The sequence below is a fragment of the Scleropages formosus genome, chromosome 22, assembly GCF_900964775.1.
Source record: "Scleropages formosus chromosome 22, fSclFor1.1, whole genome shotgun sequence".
Lineage (NCBI taxonomy): Eukaryota > Metazoa > Chordata > Actinopteri > Osteoglossiformes > Osteoglossidae > Scleropages > Scleropages formosus.
Genome location: NC_041827.1, coordinates 4066697 through 4094358, shown reverse-complemented (window position 1 = coordinate 4094358; position 27662 = coordinate 4066697). Strand labels below are relative to the sequence as shown.

The following is a 27662-nucleotide window of genomic DNA, read 5'->3' as shown; positions in this document are numbered from 1 at the left end:
ATGGCTCCTTGCTCCTATACGACTGATTTCGGCAGTCTAAAGCTCTCGAACAAGGAGAAGAACAAAGTAAGCTGACGCTGCTACCGGTTCTCCTCTGCTGTAAAATATCGCACCGTTGGCGGCATCTCCTGCATCGCATCTTCGGTACTTGGAGCTCATGTAACGTAATGTTTTTCTTCACAGCTTAGGAAACCGGTGGTGGAGAAGATGCGCCGCGATCGCATCAACGGCTGTATAGAACAGCTCCGGAAGCTGCTGGAGAAGGAATTCCACCAACACGACCCCAGCGCCAAGCTGGAGAAAGCCGACATCTTGGAGATGACGGTGAGCTTCCTGAAGAGGCAGCTGCAGCCGCGTGCCGTCGGCACCGCGAGGGCCTACAGCGAGGGCTACTCCCAGTGCTGGAGAGAGACTCTGTGCTTCCTGTCAGCCAGCTCCGTGGGGGGTGTGTCCCTCGATCACCTCCATCATCTGCACGACAACCAGAGAACCACCAAGCAGCTCTGTGCGGTGTTTCCGGTCGCTTCCACGCAAACTGTGGTGCAGGTGAAGCAGGAGCCAGGTACGGAAGGACCCATCTGGAGGCCATGGTAGAGACACTGTAAAGCCACTGTGGCACAGGAACTGGAGACAGGTTTTACTGCCTCTCAAAGTGTAGGAAAACCTTTTTTTCCAATATGGTCTGTACTTAAGAATTCCCTTCATATTGAAGGATGAGTCAATCTGTATCAGATTTGTTTAGACCCTCCTCAAAAAAGAGAACCAAGTCTTTTTTCTTGAGTTAAAAACTACCCTGTACTCTGAAGGTATAACATGCAAAAGAATGTGTGAGATTTGTGTCTTTGTCCAGTGGTTGCTGTGCAGAAAAACAATTTCTGGATTTTTCTATGACAGCTGTACTCATACATTCTTGAACTTGTCACAGAAACACCATTTGACGAGGAATTTTTGGGGAACATTTCCTTGTGTCTTTAAGTCTTTAGTGTGTCTATCAGGGTAAATTGTTGTATGGCAGGTATGTTGTATCAACAATCAAATTGCATGCATGTTTGTGCAAACCAGATCCTTTATCAATGCCAAGAGTCGACTGAGTTGGGATCTACAAGCAAGTAATCATTTGACCAGAAAAAGGTAGTTGGATTGATAGAATTTTTCTTTTGCAATAAAAAAGGGAGATGTGCATTGTATTTGATTTTCTTTGTTGCATTCAAACATAGTTTTAGTTTGTAAAAGAATAAAATATTGTTCCCTCTCAAGGATCACGTCAAACAACATTTATTTATTTAGCTGATGTTTTTTTTAACTGTTTTAAGCTACACACAATTATTTGCACATATCATTTTTCAGCTGAAGCAATTTTATGGTAGTTACCTTGCTCAAGAGGAGGAGGTAAGATGCAAAACTGCAACATCTGAGTAGAGAAGAAACAGCTTTAACACCTTAACTACCTGCGACTGTGTCAGAATATGACACCAAATTATCATCTATAATAATGATATTATAATAATAGTATAATCATATGAATAATAATTTATATACCATACACTGGTAGCCCCTTCACTTTGTTCTGCCTTTGGGTCAAAAGGTAATATTAATATTTTTATTAATTAGTAATATTAATATTTTTATTAATTAATGGCCATAGTAATTAATACTAAAAGAACTTGAATTTGGATGACATGTCCTGCCCATATACTAAAACACTGTTGCCTAATTAAAATGAAGGTGATTATAAAAGGATGCATGAAGACTTCTGCAGTTTCTTACATGTCAAAACAGAACAGAACCATACTTTATCATACACTAGTTTTCTGGAATCTGTACAGTTGCTACATGTCACCAGGCAGCATTGCTTTCTATAAAGATATTTAGCGTGAGTGGTTGCCATAGAAATATTATTTCCTCATATTGCTTGGAGGAACTTCACTGGTGTCTCCTGTGTTGAGTTTTTATGTTCTTTCTATGTTCATGCCAGTTTCCTCTGGGTGAAACGATTCAGTGTTTCACAGGGATTTTTGAAAAATAATGAATAACTTGACAGGGGGTGCAGTGGCGCAGTGGGTTGGTCCTGGTCCTGCTCTTTAGTAGGTTTGGGGTTCGAGTCCCGCTTGGGGTGCCTTGTAATGGACTGGTGTCCCATCCTGGGTGTGTCTCCTCCCCCTCTGGCCTTGTGCCCTGTGTTACCAGGTAGGCTCTGGTTCCCTGTGACCCTGTATGGGACAAGCGGTTCTAAAAATGTGTGTGTGAATAAATTGACGCTATACCATGACAGTTAGCAAATGCTGCTCCTTTTTCACTGAGAAAGACAGAAAATATTTACTGATGAATGCGGTAAATGGTAACCCATTTTGCCTATGAATATTTTGACAAAGGAGGGTGCAGTGGGTTTGGCCGGGTCCTGCTCTCCGGGGGGTCTGGGATTGGGGTCCTGCTTGGGGTGCCTTGCAACAGGCTGGCGTCCCATCCTGGGTGTGTCCCTTCCCCCTCAAGCCTTACACCCTGTGTTAGCCGGGTTAGGCTCTGACTCCCCGCGACCCTGTATGGGACAAACTGTTTCAGATGATGTGTGTGTGTGTGTGTGTGTGTGTGTGTGTGTGTGTGCGCAGTACTGACACTTAGCATCAAATTGTCAGTGAGCAAAGAAATAGAACGAACGAAGAACGAACAAACGAACAAGCTTTATTGCCAAGTATGTTTGCACATACAAGGAATTTGTCTTGGTGACAGGAACTTCCACAGCACAGACAGAATGACAGTGACAAGATAGATGAGAAGATAGAGTATGTGAACAAGGGATAAAAAATATTTAAAAATATAAAGTACCCAATATACAAAAATAGTCACTAGATACAAATGCAAGGGAGTGTGAGTAAGAGATATGATGTGATAAATAGTTATAAATATAAATATAAATAGCATTATGTATTGCACTGGTTTACTCTCTAGGGGAGAGATTTAGGTGTTCATGAGGTAGATGGCCTGAGGAAAGAAACTTTTCTTATGCCTGGCTGTCCTGGTGCTCAGTGCTCTGTAGCGCCGGCCAGATGGCAAGGGTTCGAAGAGAAAGTGGCCTGGATGTGAGGGGTCTAGAATGATTTTGCTAGCCCTTTTACTGACTCTGGACGAGTGCAGTTCTCGGAGAGCTGGGGGGGATGTGGCGATGATTCTTCCAGCAGTCCGAACTATCTGCTGTAGTCTTCTGATGTCTGATTTCGGAGCTGAGCCGAACCAGACAGTTATAGAGGTGCAGAGGACAGACTCGATGACTGCGGAGTAGAATTGCATCAGTAGCTCCTGTGGCAGGTTGAACTTCCTCAGCTGGCGAAGGAAGTACAACCTCTGCTGGGCCTTCTTCACAATGGAGTCTATGTGGGGCTCCCACTTCAGGTTCTGTGAGATGGTAGTGCCCAGGAACCTGAAAGAAGGTCATCCACTGGCTTTTGTAACACTGACCAAAGCTTTTCATATACGATTACATGGTAGGTACCTCCAACAGTCCTGCAGATGGATGATACATATTTATGTCATCATACAGTCAGCTGATAGACTACAATAGACAGATATTAAATTTAGTAATAAATATATTTTAAGGGGGTGCGGTGGGTTGGACCGCAGTCCTACTCTCCGGTGGGTCTGGGGTTCGAGTCCCGCTTGGGGTGCCTTGCGACGGACTGGCGTCCCGTCCTGGGTGTGTCCCCTCCCCCTCCGGCCTTACGCCCTGTGTTACCGGGTAGGCTCCGGTTCCCCGTGACCCCGTATGGGACAAGCGGTTCTGAAAAAAAAAATATATATTTTAATATTAGAACAGGTATTTTTCAATGAAAATTTTCAGTTGTCAGTTGTATTCATGGACATGTGGGAACGTAGTCATTTTGTTGTCTATGATGCAGGAAAAAAAGTGTGAAAAGCATTTTTTTTCGGAACTTTAAGATGCAAATATTAAGTGAATTAAAAACTTTTTGTCTCGCATGATTTAAGTTGAACAGTCTAAGTGCGTTTGTGCATTTACCATGACTTCACGTGAAAAGTGTGTGTGTGTGTGTGTGTGTGTGTGTGTGTGTGTGTGTGCGCGCGCGCACCTGTTAGAGGACCAGGCACCGGGATTAGGGCCGCTTTTGTCCAGTCTGCTTGGATTGTGTCAAACAGCTGCTCGCGAGGGCTCATAAAAGCGCGCGCTGAGTGTGATGCGCGTGGGGGCGGCTTTGCGCGCCTTTCCCACACTTCTCCCTCATTCTTCTCTTTCATCGCCACCACAAAGGACGTGTGCCGCACTAAATCATCCATTAGGGGTAATTGCGCAAAATCTACCAATTTGTACTCTCCCTAGGGGACCAGCGCTATTTTTGAGCATCGCGATATGTGCACGTGCTTATTTTCATACGAAGTGCTTTACAGAGAAAAAAAAATCCTCACATTAGACCAGTAATCTGTAAGGTAAAACATTAAAAATGTGATTATTTCATTAAAGAGTTGATTATCAAAAAGAGGGCTTTTATTTGTGATTGTTCTACTTTATTCATTGACTCTGACGCCTCCTCCAAAGTGACTTACAGCGTTAATGTACTAGTTACAGTTATTTACCTATTTACACAGGTGGACAATTCAGGGTAAACACCTCACTCAAGGGTACAACAGTCGAAAATGGGGATCAAACCTGCTTTGGAGCCAAAGACAGCAGCTCTAACCACTACACTACCTGTTGTTTTGGGGAGGTAGTTATTATTTTTCCGAATTTACAACCACTTTTAACGATTTGTCGTTAAATATTGTAGCTAGCCTATATGATTTTTATAGGCAACAATGGAAACCCTTAAAATAAATGTGCAGAAAATTAATGTCTGATTAAATCCAATTGTTAGGCTTTAAGTTTAAATTCGGTTCATTCTGACCGCGTATGCGTTTATTGTCCTCGTTTTTACACCCGTGGGAGAGCACAAACTTAAAGAAGCTGTTTATTGTAAAACAGATGACGAGTTTATAGCATTTGATTCCACAGAGGTGTGGGATCCAGCACCGACACGTCGCCGAGGACCGCGGCTCCACAGCCGCCACGCGTTCGAGCGCGAACTAAGGGAGATGAGGTGTTGCCACGAGCTGCGCTACGATTGGCTGTTCACTGTGGGAAAATTCGAAGAGCCCGCGCTGCACGCGAGCGGAAGTGATTCCTGCTTAAAAATTACAGTACAGGGACGCTTTACCTTAATGATTGCAGAGTCGGACAAAGTATGTTCTCTGCTTACTGGTGGTGTGTTATATTCTGATCACTTCGCATTCGCCTCAATACACACTTAGTTGGTTTAGTGTGTGTTTAGCCAGTGCCTTTAACCAAGGCAACTAACAATGGTAAATACACTGCAGTAAGCTACTTACAAGACAAGTATCTACCCATCCGCCCAAGAGAGCGATGTAACACCACAGTGAGGTACAGTAAGGACAAATTAATGTCACCAATCCACCTTAGACACGTTTCAACTGTGGAAGGAACCTCACACAGAGACAGAGACTCATCTCCTACTAAAGATGCATGAATCCGTTGAACAATTCCATGCAACCTTGTCTAGCTCTTTACTCACCGTACTCTACTCATTTTGGACTCCTCACCTTAGACACCTTACTTTGTGATGTTGACCTGATGTTCATGACTCTGACCTCTGGCTGAAGTTTTTGAGCTTACCAGTCATAGCTGGTAAAAGGGAAAACAGCAAGTAGTGACAAATTTGTGCAAATTAGCAGTTATCTTATTCTGGTCCAAATCTATATTAAACTAGTTTGCAGTTAATTAAAAGAGGTCTTTATTTAGAATTAATTACAATTAGTTGTGTGCTCATCTAACATTTAACAATCTCACGGTCCCAGGTTCTAGTTTCCTTTTTTGCTGTAGGATCCTTGAGCAAGTATCAAGGCTGTTGATGCAATATTTTCTGCACCTTCACTTATAAGAAAGAAATGGAATTCAACTGAAAGAGGGACTGAGTAAATTGTGAATTTCATTTATTTCTCATTTATTTTGTAAATAAAATCCATTTTATGAGCACAACAGTGCCAACACTGAACATCGCAGTAATACTTTGCCTTTACAAAAGACATAGAGAAGTGTTACACAACAATGGAAAACTTTCATAGAACTGAACAAACACTACTGATACATTTTGCTCAACATTCAAGTTTGCAGCACAAACTACTTGGAGAAATAAGGATTCTGATGTCTGCATGGAAGCAAAAATTACTTCAGCCATATGTTGTGGCAATGTGGAAATATGTATCATGGTGTGAACATACTATGTACATAATACTGATATAAGGACATATTTCATTCAATATGAAAACACAAGCTTTGCAGTGCAAGGCAGCAGTCTTCAGTAATCAGTAATCAGAACAAACAAGATAAATATACAGATGTACAGAAGTTATAAATCATATCTCATACCTTCAGCCTTGGACAGTCATTTTACATAGTACAAAAATGAAACCATATTTTCTTCATTATGAAGGTTTTACTAGAAAGTTCTCACTGTAAGGTAACAAAAAAAAACATGTGCAATGCAAAATTGACAATTTTCAACACGAATGTTGTCACTGAAACAGTTCAGTTCTAGTTTAGGAGCAGCTAGACTGTTTACTTAATGAGGTCCTACAAAAATCTTTGCTTTTAAATTATAAATTTAAAAAAAAAAACACTGTTAAAAGAGGGTTTCTCCACTGTCTCCAGTTCCTGTGCCACAGTGGCTTTACAGTGTCTCTACCATGGCCTCCAGATGGGTCCTTCCGTACCTGGCTCCTGCTTCACCTGCACCACAGTTTGCGTGGAAGCGACCGGAAACACCGCACAGAGCTGCTTGGTGGTTCTCTGGTTGTCGTGCAGATGATGGAGGTGATCGAGGGACACACCCCCCACGGAGCTGGCTGACAGGAAGCACAGAGTCTCTCTCCAGCACTGGGAGTAGCCCTCGCTGTAGGCCCTCGCGGTGCCGACGGCACGCGGCTGCAGCTGCCTCTTCAGGAAGCTCACCGTCATCTCCAAGATGTCGGCTTTCTCCAGCTTGGCGCTGGGGTCGTGTTGGTGGAATTCCTTCTCCAGCAGCTTCCGGAGCTGTTCTATACAGCCGTTGATGCGATCGCGGCGCATCTTCTCCACCACCGGTTTCCTAAGCTGTGAAGAAAAACATTACGTTACATGAGCTCCAAGTACCGAAGATGCGATGCAGGAGATGCCGCCAACGGTGCGATATTTTACAGCAGAGGAGAACCGGTAGCAGCGTCAGCTTACTTTGTTCTTCTCCTTGTTCGAGAGCTTTAGACTGCCGAAATCAGTCGTATAGGAGCAAGGAGCCATGTTTGCTCTGATGAGGATTCTCCACAGAAGACGAGTCGATTGGGACCCGACGTTGGACCCTGCGCTACTATTTATAGCTCTGAATTTGCATTACAAAGCCATGTGCCCCAGGCAGGATTAGGTTTCCCACACTCAGGGGGCAGTAGGCAAGGCCTCCGCAACAATGGGAGAATCATCAACATCATTTCATGGTTAACTGGCTGAGTGGATGCTGTTTCTCAGGGGGGAATGGTTCGCGAGATATCACTATTGATATCACTATTGACTGACAAACAGCACAAGAAGGCAGTTAAACTTTTATTACCAGGGAAATTTCCAGACCCAAACAGATAAGTCGTGTGCCATATGGATCATTAAAGCTACAGAGATAAGGCCGCATACACCTGCCTTTAATGTCAATGGCCAAATATAATCGGAATATATAATGGATTATTATTGCAGATTCAAATGTCAGTATTTGGAGCAGCACATGCATCCATTTAAATTATTTTGTTTGTGTGCATAAGAATATTTGCTGTCACTCATCATTCAGTCTTCTCCCAGTTGTTGCTGTGTGTTTCTCAGTGTATTAGAGCACTTAGTCATGGAAACACACTGTCCCAGCATGTCTCCACAGTGTGCTGGTCGTGACATTTTATTCAAAAATGTCCTCAAGGTCAGAAAAACACGGAAACAAGTCTGCACAGACACGGACACACACGCATCCTCTCTCTCTCCCTCTTTCACTCATCAATTAAACACACTTATGCAGCCCTTCCAGGGAAGACACACTTCTATTGTTCATTCCCATGAGAACAGGGAGCCATGAATGGGCGACTAGTGTGGGAAAGGAGGACAGTCCCACTCGCGCCTCCTCCACACACTAGAGCTGTGATCCCCCATAACAGACATTTCAAAGGGTGCAAAAATACCCCTTGTCACTTTCACCACGTTTAATGCACAACTGTCATGGACAGATCACACAGACAGTTATTATGGTTGTTATTCATGCTGTACTTATTTTACATCGCATCATAACTGCAAAAATGTGACGTAGTAGTGACAGATTGTTCAGTCTTTGTTTTGGAGGAGTATATGTAACCACTGAAGAATGTTTTTGTGTCTTGAGTAACATTCCTGAATTCACATATGTACAATCTTAAAAAGGAAAAACAAGCAAAAAAAGTAATTTCCATGACCTTGCATAATTAACTAAACTTGCATTGTTGCACACCCAGCTCTGGGACTGTAAACATTTTGATCCTATTACATTGCAGCTTCATTTTCAATTTAAAGAAATTGCATGAGATGGTTCAAAGCTTATTAACAAGTGCTTATGCAATGTTTTTCTCAGTGGCTGTATGTTGTTGCCGCAAATATTTTGTTTTACTACATAAAAATCAGAACTTGCCATTCACCCATCATCAATAACTGCTTGTCTTATGTAGGGTTGCGGTGATCCAGAGCCTCTCCGGCAAACACAGGGTAGGAAGCATGCTACACCCTGGATGTGGCACCACTCCCTCACAGTTCACCAAATGAGACTTGGTTACAGTCAAGTCAAAGGCAGCTGGTAGTGTAGTGGTTGGTGCTGCTGCCTTTGGACATAAAGGTTGCAGATTCCAATCCCATCTCCCGCTATAGTACGTGTGAATAAGGCCATTTACCCTGAATTGCTTTGGTAAAATTATCTAGCTGTATATGTCACAGAATTTCCCCAGGGCGGGAGCATCGGACCCAAGCGCGGCGCACAGGAAGGGCTTTCAGGGGGCAATCCAGGAAACATGGTCAGAAAACAGGCAAAGGGTCACCCATGTACGAACGAAGTTCAGAGGGAGAATCCAAGAGACGTAATCCAAAGGCAGGCAAGGAGTTGTGGTAAGCCAGAAAGTCATGGAGATGCTGGAGAGGATTCAGGGAAACGAGGAGGAGAGGAAATGAAGAAAGCAGAGGCAAGGTACACAGGTGAGTAACAATACTAAGCAAGGTCCTACATCTGTGTGTGCTCAGCGTCTCCCTTTTATGCGCCCGTCCCCTGATCAGCCACAGGTGCTCCTCGTTGTGCCGAGGGGGGCATGACAGTATAAATGGCTAAAATGCTGTAAGTAGTGTAACGTGGTAAGTTGCTCTGGAGAAATGCTTCAGCTAAATGTCTAAATGATCCTTCTGATGGAGTAGTTGCTTAGTTACATTAGTAGGATGATATGCATTGTGATGCTTCTGTACATGGTTAATGTCTCTGTTTCTGCTTGTATGGTAACTTATGCCAAACCAGACTTTGAGTTTAGTGGAATTTTGAACTAAAATGAATGAGCAGATGCTTTTTCGGTCCGGTTCATCAATGCTGTTTCCCCAGCACCAAGACAGCAGTTCACAACAGTCTGCAGGTCCTTGGTTCGAATCCCACTTGTGCTGCACTATCCTTGATTACACGATTTGTCCTGATGTGACATAGTATGGATACCATGTAGGCTATCACATGTCACTGCACTCAGATACCACATCATACAGTCTAAGTGGTGAAGTCATAACTGGTTTATGACTGTTGTAATATATTTTGGTATGATAATCTTCATTAATTGTCAGTTGTCAAACCCAGTAGCCCACACCCCCCTGCCCCCGCCCGGCCCCCCACAGTGTGCCCTGGTTTTTCAAAAGGCGCGTCAGTCTGTCTTGTTTATTCCATTTATAGTTTTGCCCTGCGGGAACCATTTTCCTGCCATCTCCTTGGGGGGCTGGTGGTTGTGGGGGAGTCTCTCTCCTCCTGGCTCACGTGCTCGGCTCATGTGCTCAGCCCCCCTGTGTGGACACGCCTCAGGCACGGCCTTCCAAAGGGAAAAAACACCTTGAGTGTTATGACAAAAACCAGAATCAATCAAGAATCAATGTATACATACTGGAAACAAGTGAAGTGATGATGATGATTATTATTATTATAAGGAATGCATCTGGTAAGTAAATGATAGAAAAAAAGAGTTTTGAGGATGAAAAATCACAGCTCTCCTCTTTAGACAAATTTTTAAATCACAATTATCTGTTCTATAGTCTTATTTCCTACACATTTAAAATGAACTATTATTAGTCATGATTCACACTTCAGTATTTTCTCACCATATATTTCACACAACACATATACACATTATTTTGTTCTCTTTATTATACATTGCTGTCATGCGATAAATAGGAAATTAACATGAAACAAGTACATTTACAGTTTGGACAGCAGAAACACACAAACTTGAAAAACTTGAAAGTGAAAAATTAAAAAAAAAAAAAAAAAACATTAAGGAATGACCAATAGCTTTTCATTTTGTCTTCACAGAAGATCACATGCACTTATGAAATCTCACTTTTAAATATGCTTAACACAAATAAACCACAAGTTTATATAATAAACACTAAGGCACTAAATGAGTTTGACACTCACTGTCAGTACAGTACACTTGATAACACTGACACAGTGATGTTTGGGGAATAGTCTTCACAGAACATATTCAACTTGCTCAGAAACAGGTTTTTTACAAACCTTTTCGCAAACACAATTTCCATTCACATTAAATGCAACATCTAAACACACGTGCAGGGCACAGTGATAGCTATAGTGGCAAAATTGGGTTGTACATTTGATGAAAAGCTGCACCATGATGATTGAAAGTTTTGCAAAGTAGAAGAGAAAGAAATGCTTCCTACACACTGAAAAACAAAGACCTGAAAGTTGTATTACAAATACATACTAAATACTTCATTTGAATGAAGAAGTGCAAATAAAGATCTGCACATACAAAACAATAAGAAAATAATAGCAATGAAGCCATTGGTTAATATATTTCTTTGAAATATAAATGTACCTAAAAAACTCTTGCACAGAGCAGAAAATGTTTCTACAAAACAAAACATAAAACCCACTTTTTACAGTGATGTGAAAATCTCACACAGTATTTGATTCAAATAAAAGTGGATTTAAAATCATCTGCACAAGCAGAAAAGGAAGAAAATACTTCCTACACCCTTAGAATTACTGTCCATGTTTATCACAGATGAACATGTTCAATTGTGTTTGTCTCAGCTCCACTCTGTAGGACTCTACCAGGGTCTCCAGATGGTGCTCTTCACTTGAGTCTTCTCTTTGCTTGTGGTGGAGCAGCATGGAGAACTGAGCTGAGGCAGGACACTCTCAGTCTTGATCATACTGGAGGAAGGCAGCAGGGTTTGGAAATGACTCAGAAGTCTTCTCTGGGACTGCGTGTTCACTTGATCCCGGGACAGGAAGCGCGCGATCTCTTGGACGCACCTGGAGAATCCCTGAGCCTCAGCTACTGAGCAGAAGGAGATGCTCTCGGGCACGGGCTTCTGGCGCCGCTGCCGTCTCAGGAAGGAAACGGTCATCTCCAGGATGTCGGCTTTCTCCAGCTTGGAGTCAGGATTGTGGCTCAGGAACTCTTCACCCAGGAGACACTTGAGCTGCTCGATGCTGTTGTTGATACGATCTCTGCGCATCTTCTCCACCACTGGCTTTCTCAACTGCACACACAAGACAAGAGAATTATTAATAACGTGACGCCGCAATGTATCATCCAAGAAGCCGAAAACAGCGCAAAGTTGAGGTACTTCTTGGAGGTTGAATTGTCACGTTACCTTGTTGGCTAGAGTGAGGTGCTCCTTGGAGTAGATGAGTGCTGCAGTGACTGCAGGTGCCATGGCTGAGTCCTTGTCCTCTACAAGTGTCTGTGCGGAGTGAATGTGACTTGTGCGGCTTCATGTCTCCTATTTATAGTCCCACATCTCCATATGAATGTGTGAGTGCTGAGCTTCTTGGAGTTTCTCACAGTCTGCAGCCAATGGCTGAGCTGCAGAGGACAATGAGGAACGTGGAGCTGCCACATGCTCCACGGAAGATCTTATTGCTGGGGGACAATGGTCACGTCTCCAGGGAACAGGTGGTGGGTGGGAGTCTAAGGATAGATGCTCATAAAGAGCTGTGTAAATCTGAGGCACTTTTGACCCTTAAAAGAGAGACGATCTGTTCTTTGATACTGTGAATAATGACAGTGAAAAAGCACAAAATCAGCATAATGTACACATGTATGACTGAATCAATATCAAATATTGTCTAAAATAATGAAAAACACAAAAATAAAATTTCAGAATGAATTTTGACCTCCTCCGAGCTCAGACACTTTTGAAATCCATTGTTGAATATTCTACAAATTCAGTGTACAGTTATTTATTTTGCTGATCCTTTTCTCCAAAGCAGGTCATCATTTTAAGACACCTACAATTGTTCACCTACCTCTATAACTGGGTATTGGTGTGATTTTATGATAAATATATTGTATTACAGATGCAGACAGAATTCAAACCTGCAACATCTGAGTCCCAAAGCAGCAGCTTTAACAGCTTTACTATGAACTGTCCAGTTTTTTTTTGCTGCAGTAATTTCCTGTTTTGCTACTTTGTGTTTTTCAAATCATCTTTTCCTGTAACACTCAGTACTAAAATTAAAAATATATATATTTTAGAACATATAGAACATACCCTTAAAAAATGCATTTTTAGATTTTTATTAATAATCAGCTCATACACACAGGAAAACTGTAATAATAACAAGTATGAAAGCTCTATGAACAGTGAAATAGTTTTCTTACATTTTTTCCTTTTTAAAAATTTAATTTCCTCTGTAAATGGTATTAAACTCATGCATTTTGGATTTCCATCACGATATTGTTACAAAGGCCATAACCTATGGAAAGGTCATGTATTTTCTATAACTGCAGTGTTTCTGTGTTTTTTTTTTTTTTTAAAGAGAGCAGCTCCAGTGCGGGGAGTCCAGATGTGTGGTCACTGAGTCCGGCGGTGGCTGTGAGTACAGAGTTGCTCAGAGTTTCCCACACTGAGCCCTGTGTGCTGTGATCAATGCCACACAAAGCTCTTTGCTGAACTGAATAGGATATTAGTGACGGCTGTGCGGTGGAACAGCAACATCAAGAGAAGGACGTCACACTCCATCTGGAGGGAAAGTGTAAAAGTTGAAGCAGCATTCACAGCTGTGGTAAATAATCTTGTTGTAAATGCCAAGCTAACAGTCAATATGGAACAAAACTGCAGTAAATGCTATTTTAATTTATTCTCATGGAGATTTTTCTGTTATTCTTTTTTGAAAACGTCAATTTTCAAAACTTTCATTCCATCTTAACTCTGGGCATTGTCTCGGTTTTTAAGTATGTTTAAAAAAATAATTTATTTCATTTAAGAAATTTAGACAAAGTTCTGGGAAACAAAGAATAGCGTTATGAGTAGCAATTAAAAGAAGTAGAGATATTTCCAAATAAGGTCTTATTTGGATATGTTTGAATGAATGAATGAATGAATGAATGAATGAACGAAACTTTATTTCCAGCGGGAGTTCTAGAGAGTTACAGCAGCATACAATACACAACATACACACATGCTCTACATACAGTGAAATAACAGAGGTAAATAAGCAGACAAATTTGTTAGGTAAATTAATGTGAGTTTAATAAACAAGCGAATATAGTTGTACAGTAGGGCCAGCTGGTAGTTTAGTGGTTAGCCTTGCTTTCTTTGGACCCAAAGATCGTAGGTTTGACTCCTACCCACCTCCAGCTGTAGTACCCTTGAGCAAGGTACTTACCCTAGAATTGCTCCAGTGAAATTACCCAGCTATAGAAACAGGTGAATAATTATAATTAGCTTAATATTGCCAGTAAATTGCTTTTGGAGAAAAGCATCAGCTAAATTAATTCATTTACAAGGGAGGGCAGAGTCAAGTGAGGGGGTGCTGAATGTAATGTAATCTGAATTAAATTAAGGTGTTATACGGTTGACGGAAGCACTTCTCAACTTTCTCCCGGGCTACAGAGCACCATGTATGGAAACATTGCTTGATCTTAGTCTTATGTTTGCTGACTCTAGTCACGAGAGGGTTGGAAATACGTGAAGGTGAAACATTTCTGCCTATCTGACAGAAGAAATATTTACCCTGCAAGCGTTAGGTACAAAGACTCTGGGGACACGCTTTTCGACCGATGAATTAGCATGTGAAAAGGCACACTTCTATTGTTCAGTGGGGTCCCTCGATGGGCAGAGTGTGGGAAAGCTCTGGAGAGCAGAGTCACAGGTCCAGTGTCATCAACGTCATCAACGTCATCAACGTCATCAACCCCTCCGGCACCTGGACAACTTGAGGAACCTGTTGATGCACCTTTCAGCTATCTGATACAAATAGTCCCATATCATTGTCACATAATACATTTGTTTCCTTCTAAGTTCTCCTTTTTAGTAGTTTCATCTATTCATTTAGTTGATGCTTTGCTCCGAAGCGACTTATACTGTTAAGCTACTTATAATTATTGATCCATTTATACACCTGAATACTTTTTTTACTGTCAATTCAGGGCAGATACATCGCTCAATGGTACTACAGCAGGAGGTGGGATTTGAAATTGGGTCCATCAGCTGCAAACTGGCAGCTCTAACTGCACTTCATCTGCTATTTTAATAACTGAAATAAACTGGCCTTTTGAAAGATTTTATAATTTATACTACAATTAATGCAAATTAGTGTTTGTCGATAGTTCCTCTTTCGAAAGGAATGCAAGAAAAGAATTTGTAAATATTTGTACCTTTGTACTGTTTCTCAGCTTTCATGATAATACTTTTTGAAAAAGGTGTACCGTGGTGCAAAGGGTAAATGCAGCCTTTCACAGCTCCAGAGTGACTTGGTTCGCAGCTGGTTTGTAGACACGCAAGGAAGAATGGAATGGTTACCCTTTTCGTTCCCCTCTTCACCCGGTTTATTTGATTCAATGGCACTTTCGTGCATTTTGCGGAAAAAATCATGGAACTACAAATGTAGTTAATGGTAGTAATAGGTATATTTAAAAGTGAACTCAGAAAAAATACAGAAAACATCCTGCATGAGCAAAAGAAGAAAAATATTTCCCACTTCACATGGGATCGCAGTGTTTGTCAAAGGTGAACATGTTCAACGCTGTTCCTCTCAGTCATATAACAGAACTGTGTTATGGATATTAAAGGATGCTGTATTGAGTCTTCTCTCTGCTATTTGCTCATCGAGGAGGAAAACTCAGCTGAGGCCTCTTACTACAACAAGGCTACAAGTGTTTAAAATGGAAAAAGGTGAATTTTGAGTCCTTCTGATGCTGCCACTCGATGGAGGTGGAATGACCGTAAAGTCCTCTCTTACACGGTGTCTGTACTTCATCCTCAGACAAGAAGTGTAAAACCCCTTAAACAACTGGAACAGCTGCCAGCAGATGAACATCTGGGCTTCGCATTTTCCCCATTTAAGGCACCCTGTTTATCTGAGGTGCTTTAAGTAAATATAACCTGTGTGAATAAACAATGAAAACCGTTTTTCAAAGTTCTATGAAAAAACTACACAAAACTATTAAATAAACCAATAAATCATTTGGTGTGTTAAAACATGAATGCACCCAGCATGTTAACTAAATACTTCAAAATGCTGTGTACAATTATAAGCAATATTTAGAATTATTGGACCAGAAAAGCAGTGGCTCTTTTTCCACAATTCCTGTATTCACATCCTGGAAGTGTGACTCTGCTCTGGAAAACTTTCCCACACTCTGGCCATTGAGAGACTCCACTGAACGATAGAAGTGTGCCCTTTCACATGCTAATTCAGTTCTATAAAGCGATGCCAAAGTAGTCTGGGGGGGTAAAGCTCGTTGGTTAAATATCGTCAAACTAAGCACAAAATAAAGAGACCGACAGAATGTGTCTGTTTGTGCTAGTGGACAACATGCAGAGGGGGAATCATGGCCTCGTTATTTAAAGTTCTATCTTTATTGAGATTAACCAATTGGGCTGAAACACCCTTGAACAGAAAATGTAGAAAGAGCTAAGGTTTGGAGAAACAATTTAACTGATACGCTTTACTCAGAAAAATTGCCGTGATGTGTATATGTTTGAAAACTGTGGTCCCCTGAACCTATTGTCAGGTGGTAAAGACTCACACACACACACACACACACACACACACACACACACACACACTCTGAAGCTGCTTGTCCCAAGTAAGGTCATGGTGAGCCGGAGCCTAACCCAGCAACACAGGGCATATGGGGCTGGCAGGGGAGGGAACACAACCAGGATGGGATGCAAATCCATCACAAGGCACCCCAAGCAGGACTTGAACCCCAGATGCACCAGAGAGCAGGACCTGTCCAAACCCACTGCATCACTGCGCCTCCCATAAGAAAGAGTCTGTCTCATTAAATAACCATTTAAAACTAAGGGACACAAGAGTTTGACATACTTACTTTCAAGCAGCACTGCATAAACTTTGTAAATGTTTGTGTCACAGCCTTGGTAGAGCTAGTAGTGTAGTGGTCAGACCTGGTGCCTTGGGATGCAAAAGGCACAGATTTAACTCCCATTTCCAGCTAATGTACCCTTGCATAAGGTATTTGCCCTGAATTCCTGCAGTAGAATTACCTTGCTGTATAAATGGGTAAATAACACCGTTTCTTTTGAGAAAAGAGTCACTGAATGAACAAACATAAGCTCTTAACTGCCTGCAGGCCATGGACCCCTTAATTTTAATTAGGAATTTGCTAAAAATTAGGGACCTCCTCCAGAGAAGAAGTCAATATATAAATTTTAACACAGCAATACAGCAATTTTTTTGTAGTGAAAATTGGTTACCTTTGGATATAAAATCATAGACATTAATATATTGTTTTAACTTTTATTCAGTTAGTCTTATTTTTAAAGCAGTTCTGTGCTTCACAGACCCACAAGGATGATCTCCAAATTCAGCACTTCTACTTTAGGCAGTCATCGTGTTCCCGCAGCTTCCAGTGGACATGTCACTCATTGTTATTGGTCGGGTTTCCTTGCTTTATTGTCATCTATTTCATTGTGACAACTGAACACAAAGACTACGTCCCCGTTGGGTATATTTCACAGCCTGTGAGGGAAGCTCTTTCAACGCTTGGTTTATTTCACTGTAAATGCACTGAAACCATGAACTGATGAACCATTTGCTGTTTTATGGTCGAACTACTTAACAATGAAGTGCACAGGGACCTGTTGAGTATCCCCCCCCCCACCATCCATTCCCTCCTAGTGGAACATTATTGTCGCACACAGCTTTCCTCATGGGGAATGTCGATTAAACACACTTATGGAGCCCTTCCAGGGAAGACACACTTCTATTGTTCATTCCCATGAGAACAGGGAGCCATGAATGGGCGACTAGTGTGGGAAAGGAGGACAGAGTCCCACTCGCACCTCCTCCACACACTAGAGCTGTGATCCCCCAAACAGTAATTTCAATAATAAAATGATAGAATGTAATAACTATAATAGCTTGTGATGAACAGGCATCTCGTCCAGTCTGTCTGTTTTTTCCTGTACTTCTAAGCTTAGACACTCTTGAAAGTGAGGATGTGCACTTTTCCCCATTTCACAAAATTGCCAAATAGTCTATAGTGCTGCTTATGACTTGTGCAGGATTTTGTGAGCCAACTTGAGTAATTTAGTGCACCCTGGGTAATGAAGTTTAGTCGGAACTATTACGAATCTCCATGTGCTACAACGATGTTCTGCTGGGGAGACCAGGTCAACCTGAGAATCACTAGAGAACTGGATGAGTACCAGGCCACTTTAAGCAGTGTATGTGTTCCTATAATGTACCTCATCATGTTGCCCTAATAGATGTTAATTGTATCATTTGGGGTTGCATTTTTCTCTTCTCAATCAGTTTCCTTCCTGTTGTCCTAGAGAGGGTTGCCGTCTGAGCCTTCTTTTCCCCAACCACAGTCTCTAGCTCCTCCAAGACATTCCTAGGCCATTTAAGAGACGTAATCTTTCTCATGTGTCCTGGGTCTCCTCCAGGTTTCCTCAGAGTGGGATATACCCAATATAACTCCAGCTGGAGCCAGCTGGGGGCATTTTTACAGCATTACCCTCAAGTGACTCAACTCCAAGGCCTTCCCAAACCACCAAGCCCCTCTTCCTGACATTGACTGAGCCCAGCAATGCTGCAAAGAAGCCACATTTTGACCACTCGTGTCTACGATCATGCTCTCCGAGTCATTACCCAAAGCTCATGGCCATAGCTGGGGATGGGTATGAAGATTAAGGGGTGAACTGTGAGCTTTGTTCAAAGTCTTGACTACCACTTCACAAGATTGCCGACGCTGCACCTTTCCATCTTTTATTCTCCTGTTCCCCTTTGCCAGCACTCATGAACATGAACCCATATCCGAAATTTTGCATTCGGTGCAGCTTTTCTTCTTCTGGTGAGAGCAACACACTCCTTTCTGGGAGAGGACTGTAATCTAAGAGTTGGAGGTGCCGAAATCACTATGGTGGATAGCAGTTTTGTGTCACTATGGTGGTTTGAAGCCTTGCACCCAGAGATTTTCAAAACACTGGACAGCTTCTGGGGTGCATGGCTTTTGTGCTTCTCTAGTTTTGCATGGTAGGCAGGCAAAAAAAGTCTGTACTGCCAAACTAAGTTGGTACACTGTTTAAGATCTTTTGTATCTGACAATTTCAAATTTAAGAAATCACCCTCTGCTTTTTCAATGTTTTTTATTGAATAAAATTGTCATTCAAAGTACAACAAACACCGTGGACAGGTGAACAACTACCCTCCAATGAAAGGAACCACAATCAACTCTTATATCATGAGATGCATGAAAACAAATACTAAAATATTTTCAATAAAGGGAGACCCTCCAGAATGTACCCTGCACACTGGGTAACAGTCTTTATGAAAGACATGCAACTTTCACTTTTTAACATTCCTCAGTTGCTGAGAATATTTATACTTTACCATAAAGCTGTGATAGGCCTTTAAAAGACAGTATTGTCATAGGTCTGAGTTCTTTCATGCATACTAAAATAGGCAGGATCAAATACATTTAAATAAATGTAAATATACAGAGAAAAAAATTGACATTCTTCATAAAAGAAATAATTTTAAAAAGTACATTATCAAAATACTTCAAATTCATCAAATAGATAAATAAACATTTAAAAAGGCACATTTTAAGAAGAAAATTTTCCAAAAAAATGGACAGTTACTAGCAGTAAACCAATTGGTTAATATATATATTTCTTTAAAAAAAAATTACTTAACTCTGGCACAGAGCAGAAAATGTTTCTACAAAACAAAACATAAAACCCACTTTTTACAGTGATGTTAAAATCTCACACAGTATTTGATTCAAATAAAACTGGATTTAAAATCATCTGCACAAGCAGAAAAGGAAGAAAATATTTCCTACACACCTAGAATTACTGTCCATGTTTATCACAGATGAACATGTTCAATTCTGTTTGTCTCAGCTCCACTCTGTAGAACTCTACCAGGGTCTCCAGATGGTGCTCTTCACTTGAGTCTTCTCTTTGCTCGTGGTGGAGCAGCATGGAGAACTGAGCTGAGGCAGGACACTCTCAGTCTTGCTCATACTGGAGGAAGGCTGCAGGGTTTGGAAATGACTCAGAAGTCTTCTCTGGGACTGCGTGTTCACTTGATCCCGGGACAGGAAGTGCGCGATCTCTTGGACGCACCTGGAGAATCCCTGAGCCTCAGCTGCCGAGCAGAAGGAGATGCTCACGGGCACGGGCTTCTGGCGCCGCTGCCGTCTCAGGAAGGAAACGGTCATCTCCAGGATGTCGGCTTTCTCCAGCTTGGAGTCAGGATTGTGGCTCAGGAACTCTTCACCCAGGAGGCACTTGAGCTGCTCGATGCTGTTGTTGATACGATCTCTGCGCATCTTCTCCACCACTGGCTTTCTCAACTGCACACACAAGACAAGAGAATTATTAATAACGTGACGCCGCAATGTATCATCCAAGAAGCCGAAAACAGCGCAAAGTTGAGGTACTTCTTGGAGGTTGAATTGTCACGTTACCTTGTTGGCCAGAGTGAGGTGCTCCTTGGAGTAGATGAGTGCTGCAGTGACTGCAGGTGCCATGGCTGAGTCCTTGTCCTCTACAAGTGTCTGTGTGGAGTGAACGTGACTTGTGCGGCTTCATGTCTTCCATTTATAGTCCCACATCTCCATATGAATGTGTGAGTGCTGAGCTTCTTGGAGTTTCTCACAGTCTGCAGCCAATGGCTGAGCTGCAGAGGACAATGAGGAACGTGGAGCTGCCACATGCTCCACGGAAGATCTTATTGCTGGGGGACAATGGTCACGTCTCCAGGGAACAGGTGGAGAGTGGACGACAAAGGACTAAATCTGGGAAAGTTGTGACCTTCTAATAGATGATATCTGCTCCTTGGTGGTAGGACCAATTACACTGACAGAGGACATACTCAACACTACTGTGTTTGTGTTTGTGACTGCATTGGATCTGTATTTATTAATTGCTCTCTGTGGAATGCGTACTGCTAATACTTTTTCCTCGCTTCCACAATTTTTATCATTTTTATTGCGTACTATTCAATGTCATCATGTAAAAACTTTCAACTTCATACTGATTTGATAATATACTATTATTGGATGTATGAGCTATATCATTAGATCTATAATCTTTAAAGATATTTGTAATATTTGTATATTGCAGGGAGGGGGTGCGGTGGGTTGGACCGCAGTCCTGCTCTCCGGGGGGTCTGGGGTTCAAGTCCCGCTTGGGATGCCTTGCGGCGGACTGGCGTCCCGTCCTGGGTGTGTCCCCTTCCCCCTCCGGCCTTACGCCCTGTGTTGCCGGGTAGGCTCCGGTTCCCCGTGACCCCGTAAGGGACAAGCGGTTCTGAAAGTGGTGGTGGTGGTGGTGGTGTATATTGCAGTTAAATATCTTTCAAAAGTTGTATGGAAAATATTACAATATTAAAATGGGCTATATCTTGTGAATGTATTATTATTTTCTTAAACATTTCTTAAATCGGGAATTTGCATTGCAGACAGTTAGTTGAGCAGTGACTGGATACAGACTATTCCAGTGATATAAAACTTTTAGCAGCGGCTCTGTGATGTCCTCAGTGTTGGGAGTCCAGATGTGTGGTCACTGAGTCCGGCGGTGGCTGTGAGTACGGAGCTGCTCAGTTTCCCACACTGAGCCCTGTGTGCTGTGATCAATGCCACACAAAGCTGTTCGCCGAACTGAAAAGGATATTAGTGACGGTTGTGCGGTGGAACAGCAACATCAAGAGAAAGACGTCTCACTCCATCTGGAGGGAAAGTTCAGTGGCTAATTTGGAACCCAGCAGTTGTGCAAATGTACCAAGAAACCATGTTGTTCAAGGAATATAATAAATAAATCTGCCAAAAACACTTGTCCCGAAAATAACTGTAGTTTTTCGGATTACTAGATTATGGTGATCTGTTTTTAGCTATCCCAAACCATTTGGTCATTTGTGCACAAATATCTGCATGCTTTTTTTTATCATGGTTAAATCCCTATAGCATTTTGTAGAACCATGAAGGTAATCATTCTCCAGATTAAGATGTTGTTTTGAGAAGACAGGAGTTCAGTGTATAAATTTCCCATTAACAGGGCTTGTAGATCCAACAGATTCCAGTGGGAAGTGAGGATGTTAATGACATCAGAACAGGGAGTCTTCTCTCTTGAGCTTTCCCACACTCTTTGAACAATCCCCTCTGAACAACAGGAGTGTGTCTATTCAAATGTAAATTTATTTTCAGACATTCTGTCCAAAGTGATGCCAAGGCTAAACAGTGTTTCTACATTTACATTTACATTTTTTCATTGTGCAGACCCTTTTCTCCAAAGCAACGTACAGTGCCGTGAAAAAGTATTTGCCCCTCCCTGATTATTTTGCATATTTGTCACAGTTAAATGATTGAGATCATCAAACAAATTTTAATATTACACAAAGATAACCCGAGCAAATACAAAATGTAGTTTTGCGTGACTTTTGCATGACTTTTTCACGGCACTGTACATCTCAGAGAAATTACAATTTGTGCATTACATTAAGAGAAAGAGAGACATAGTTGCACATGTGTGATTAGTTGCTATTTTCCACTTTATGCATCGATGTCCATCGCTCAAGTAGGTACATAAAACTCAGGATATACTAATCTTGATCACCTTCCTACAATTTTTTTTTAAAATGTACACACACGCACACTTTCTGAACTGCTTGTCCCATACGGGGTCGCGGGGAACCGGAGCCTAACCCGGCAACTCAGGGCATAAGGCTGGAGGGGGAGGGGACACACCCAGGACAGGACGGCACCCCAAGCGGGATTCCAACCCCAGAGCTACCAGAGAGCAGGACCCAGTCCAATCCACTGCGCCACCGCACCCCCTGTACATAAACATTTACATGAAATACAGGAGTAGTGGCTGTATAAAGGCCTGTTTGGGGAAGATCATAAAGTTACGGTGCATGAACATTTACACCATACATGAGTTTGAGAGATCATGGGTAAAGTGAGTCCGGAAATTATGAGTTTTCAGACCCTTCTTGACTGTAGACAGAGTTTCTGCAGTTCTGAGTGAGAGGGGAAGGTCATTCCACCACAACGGAGCCAGAACTGAGAACCTCCGCGCTTTACTTTTTCTGTGTGGAACCACCAAGCGAGCAGAAGTAGACGAGCGAAACGGTCTGGTTGGGGTGTAGCGTATGATCAAGTCTTGTAGATAGCTGGGAGCAGTTCTATTGATGCATTTGTAGACAATAACCAGGGTCTTGAATTTGATCTGTGCATCTATGGGAAGCCAGTACAAAGAAATGAGTAGAGGAGATACATGGGAATGCTTTGGCAAGTCAAACACAACTCGTGCAGCAGCATTCTGTATGAGCTGTAGAAGTTTGATAGTTTGATAACAGTAGCAGGAAGGTCACACAGGAGAGAGTTGCAGTAGTCCAGACGGGAAGTCACCATGGCTTGGACAAGTAGTTGGGCAAAGTCAGTTTTGAGGTAAAGACGGATCCTGCGAATATTATGCTGGATGTATCTGCAGGTCTGGGTTGTGGCGTCGATGTGCTGAGAGAAAGACAGACTTGAGTCAATTGTCACTCCCAGACTCTTAGCTAAGGAGGTAGGAAAAAATAGTGAGTTGTCCAGTTTGATCAATAGATCATGACAGGAGGACAAGCTGGGAGGTGAAGAATCTCTGTTTTGGAGAGATTGAGTTGGAGGTGATGATCAGACATCCATGCAGAGATGTCTGACAGGCAGGCAGCAATGTGTACAGAAATGTCTGATGCTCCAGGTGGAAAGGAGAGGACGGGCTGGGTATCATCAGCATAGCAGTGGTATTTGAATCCATGGGAGGCTATGACTAGGCTGAGGGAGGAGATGTAGATCGAGAAGAGAAGAGGACCCAGTACCGAGCCCTGCGGGACACCAGATGAGAGAGGCAGAGGAGAAGAACAAGAGCTCCGCCAGACCACTTGATAAGATCTGTCACACAGGTAGGACTCAAGCCATCTTAGTGCTCTTCCTTTGATCCCAAGCTAACTAAGAGAAGAGAGTAGAATCCGGTGGCTGAGTGTCGAATGCTGCAGACAGGTCGAGGAGGATGAGGACCGAGGAGAGGGAAGTAGCTCTAGTTGACTGAAGAGCATCAAACACCAGTAGAAGGCCGTCTCTGTGGAGTGACCAACTTTGAAAACAGACTGATATCCATCAAGGAAATCTTTCCGAGTAAGGAATTCAGATAGTTGATCACAGGCTGTCCCCTCCAGAGTTTTAGACAGGAAGGAGAGGAGGGGGACTGGTCTGTAGTTTTGAACCGAGTTGGGATCCAGGGAGGGTTTCATGAAGAGAGGTGAAATGAGAGCAGTTTTGAAGGCAGCTGGGAAACAGCCAGAGAGGAGCGAGGAGTTGACGATAATAGAGATGAAGGTGGAGAGTTGCGGGGAGATGTTCTGTAGGAGTGATGATGGGATCGGATCAAGCGAGCAGGTGGTGGATCTGTGTGATATTAGGAGGTTGAAGATTTCAGATTCGGAGAGCGATTTGAATTTGGAGAGCATGATTTCACAGTGAGGTCCAGAGCAAACCAGGTAGGGTGATATGGTGAAGTTCTTAGCGATTGCATTGACTTTGTCTCTGAAAAACAAAGCAAAGTCATCAGCAGTGAGAGAAGAAGGAGGAGGAGGCGGCAGAGGACACAGAAGGGATGAGAAGGTGGCAAAGAGTCTTTGTGGTTTTTTAGTTGCAGACTATTTTGTTGTGCTAGAAAGTAGTTTTCGCTAAAGAGACAGCAGAGTGAAAAGTAGCTAAGAGTTGTTTGTAGGCATCCAGGTCCAAGTGAGTCTTGGACTTTTGCCATTTTCCCTCTGCAGCCCGGAGTTTGGTCCTGTTAGCTTGTAACGTATCAGACAGCCATGGAATGTCACTAGGGTGCGCTGGTCTGGAAGATAGCGGACAGGGAGAGTCAAGGGAGAAAGGTAGGGCAGAGAGGAAAATGTAAGTGGCATCGTCTGTTGATGGATCCAAGAATTTTGCAGCAGAAGGAAGAGCGGACAGAGTAGCAGAGGCAAAGCAGGAAAGTGAAAGAGATTTTAAGTTGTGGTAGAAGGTGAGAATAGGTGCAGAAAAATGCGAGGAATTAGAGGTTAGGCAGGGTTGGTAGGAAATGAAGAAGTGGTCAGAGACATGCAGCGGAGTGACAGAAGACGGGACAGCCACAGTTAGGGGAAAATACAAGGTCAAGGAAATTGCCTGCTTTGTGAGTAGCAGGTGACTGGGACAGGGTGCGACTGAAGGACTGTGGAGCAACAGAATATGTTTTCTGTTTTTTTTGTTTCTGTTCATCCGTTTTCAAGTCCAGACTAAAGACTTACATGTTCACTCAGGCATTCCACCTTGAAATGTAATTCCACTTGCCTTGGTTATTTTTACCACCTTTATACAAATGCATTTTAAATTGACTTAAGCTACAAATTACTAACTCTGTTCTTCTTGTCGAGCATTGCCTCGCTACATAAGACTTGAGGAGGTCGGCTGGTGTTGACAGACGAATCCCATGCTGACTAAAGATGATGTCCAATTGCCATGATGGACGAGACGTTCCATGCTGAGCTGGGGATTCAAGATACCATAGGGCAACAATATCATTATAACTTGTACTATCAGTTGGGAGTTTTTCCTTTCCTCCGTGGCCAGTAGACATACTTATACCTCTATAAAAGCATTATATTATGGTAGTCTGTAGTCAACTGTCTTCTTTATTTCTTTATCTGATGTATTTGTTTTTCTTGTCTTATGGCTGTGTTAAAGGGCTCTGTGTCACTGCGTGAGAAGAGCGCTCTATAAAAATAAATTGAATTGAATTGCACAGAAGGCCACTTGCATGAATGTCGTCGACATGCAGGTTGAAGTCACCCAGGAGAGTCAACGGAGCATCGTCCCCAGGGAGAGAGCTCAACAAGATGTCAAGGTCACCTAAGTATGAAATAAGTATTTTTTTCATATACAGAGAAAGAGTGATAATGTTCAGATGATTTTTTAATCTGAAAATCCACAAAAGGAGTGTGATTCAGGAAACTTCAGGTTGTGAGAAAAAAGGCCAGTTGCTATACTACTTGCTGTCCCCGACATGTGTTATGCAACATCTGTCAGTTCATAGATCCAGTTGTAGAATTTAATCAGAATCAGAACGAGCTTTATTGCCAAGTATGTTAACACATACAAGGAATTTGTCTTGGTGACAGAAACTTCCACAGCACAGACAGAATGACAGTGACAAGACAGTTGAGAAGATAGAGTATGTGAACAAGGGATAAAAAATATATATGAAAAATATAAAGTACACAATATACAAAAATAGTCACTAGACATTATATGTATGTACAAGTATGTTCTATACAAATGCAAGGGAGTGTGAGTAAAAGATATGATGTGATAAATAGTTATAAATATAAATAGCGTTGTGTATTGCACTGGTTTACTCTCTAGGGGGGATTTAGCTGTTCATGAGGTAGATGGCCTAAGGAAAGAAACTTTTCTTGTGCCTGGCTGTCCTGGTGCTCAGTGCTCTGTAGCGCCGGCCAGATGGCAAGGGTTCGAAGAGGGAGTGGCCTGGATGTGAGGGGTCTAGAATGATTTTGCTAGCCCTTTTACTGACTCTGGACGAGTGCAGTTCTCGGAGAGCTGGGGGGGATGTGGCGATGATTCTTCCAGCAGTCCGAACTATCTGCTGTAGTCTTCTGATGTCTGATTTCATAGCTGAGCCGAACCAGACAGTTATAGAGGTGCAGAGGACAGACTGGATGACTGCGGAGTAGAATTGCATCAGTAGCTCCTGTGGCAGGTTGAACTTCCTCAGCTGGCGAAGGAAGTACAACCTCTGCTGAGCCTTCTTCACAATGGAGTCTATGTGGAACTCCCACTTCAGGTCCTGTGAGATGGTAGTGCCCAGGAACCTGAATGACTCCACTGTTGCCACAGTGCTGTTCATGATGGTGAGTGGGGATAAAGCTGAGGTGTTTCTCCTAAAGTCCACAGTCATCTCCACTGTTTTGAGTGTGTTCAGTTCATTTAAGGATATTTCAGCATCCTAACAAGAAAATTAAGTGGTCAGTCACATGCTAGTAATCACACTCACATTGTCTGAAGCCGCTTGTCCCAAGCAGGGTCACAGCAAGCCGGAACCTAATCCGGCAACACAGGGCACAAGGTTGGAGGGAGAGGGGACAAACCCAGGATGGGATGCCAGTCCATCGCAAGGCACCCCAAGCAGGGCTTGAACCCCAGACCTGCCAGAGGGCAGGACCCAGTCAAACCCGCTGCATGACCACACCCTTCCTTATGCCAATAATATTTTACAGCTTTTTTTGCAGTTCAGAACAATTAGTTTTTGTCCCTGAAAATATGTGTCATATATTTAATTACATCTGAAACTTGATAAACAGTGTGTGGAGATGGTAGTGTAGTGGTTAGAACTGCTGTCTTTTGTCCAAGAGGTCATAGTTTGAACCTCTCCTACATTTATTCATTTAGCTGGTGCTTTTCTTCTACTTGCAACCAGACTTACAATTATTTACCCAACTGGGCAGTTTTACTGGAGCACTCTTAGGGTAAGTACCTTGTTCAAGGGTACTACAGCCATAGGTGGGGATTGAACCTGCAACCTTCGGAGGCAAAGGGAGCAACTGTAAGCAAGACACTACCAGCTGTCCCCAGTACCACTCCCCCTCCGGCTGTAATACCCTTGAGCGAGGTGCTTGCACTAAATTGCTCCAGATAAAATTACCGTTCTGTATGAATGGGTAAATTGTTGTAGGTAGGTTAATGTTAATCAAGGGTAATGAAGTTCCTTTGGAGAAATGATGAAATAGATATAAAGAAACAATGACCTTCTTCTCATTGCAGTCAACACCTTTGCAGGTGTGTGAATTCACTTT

The 27662-nt window shown here is 42.5% G+C and overlaps 2 protein-coding genes and 2 pseudogenes across 2 annotated transcripts; 1 reads left to right on the top strand and 3 right to left on the bottom strand.

The window, feature by feature from the left end:
• her15.1 (hairy and enhancer of split-related 15, tandem duplicate 1) lies at window positions 1-594 on the top strand. Its single transcript, XM_029247957.1, has 2 exons — window positions 1-66; window positions 184-594. The coding sequence occupies exons 1-2, from the start codon at window positions 1-3 to the stop codon at window positions 592-594; spliced, it is 477 nt and encodes a 158-aa protein (XP_029103790.1).
• Window positions 595-6715: 6121 nt separating this feature from the next.
• LOC108923807 (transcription factor HES-5-like) lies at window positions 6716-7333 on the bottom strand. Its single transcript, XM_018734827.2, has 2 exons — window positions 7268-7333; window positions 6716-7150 (listed from the first exon to the last, which is right to left on the bottom strand). Exons 1-2 carry the CDS (start codon window positions 7331-7333, stop codon window positions 6740-6742), a joined length of 477 nt encoding a protein of 158 aa, XP_018590343.2. The 3' UTR covers window positions 6716-6739.
• Window positions 7334-11325: 3992 nt separating this feature from the next.
• LOC108918386 (transcription factor HES-5-like) lies at window positions 11326-12195 on the bottom strand (annotated as a pseudogene).
• A 7497-nt stretch (window positions 12196-19692) lies between these two features.
• On the bottom strand, window positions 19693-20492 carry LOC108918391 (transcription factor HES-5-like; annotated as a pseudogene).
• Window positions 20493-27662: the final 7170 nt, after the last annotated feature.

Excerpts from the sequence above, each read along its gene's own strand:
- her15.1 (XM_029247957.1), top strand. The coding sequence starts at position 1 with ATGGCTCCTTGCTCCTATACGACTGATTTCGGCAGTCTAAAGCTCTCG. Across the intron at positions 67-183 it reads CGAACAAGGAGAAGAACAAA|CTTAGGAAACCGGTGGTGGA; the intron begins GTAAGCTGACGC and ends TTTTCTTCACAG.
- LOC108923807 (XM_018734827.2), bottom strand. The coding sequence starts at position 7,333 with ATGGCTCCTTGCTCCTATACGACTGATTTCGGCAGTCTAAAGCTCTCG. Across the intron at positions 7,151-7,267 it reads CGAACAAGGAGAAGAACAAA|CTTAGGAAACCGGTGGTGGA; the intron begins GTAAGCTGACGC and ends TTTTCTTCACAG.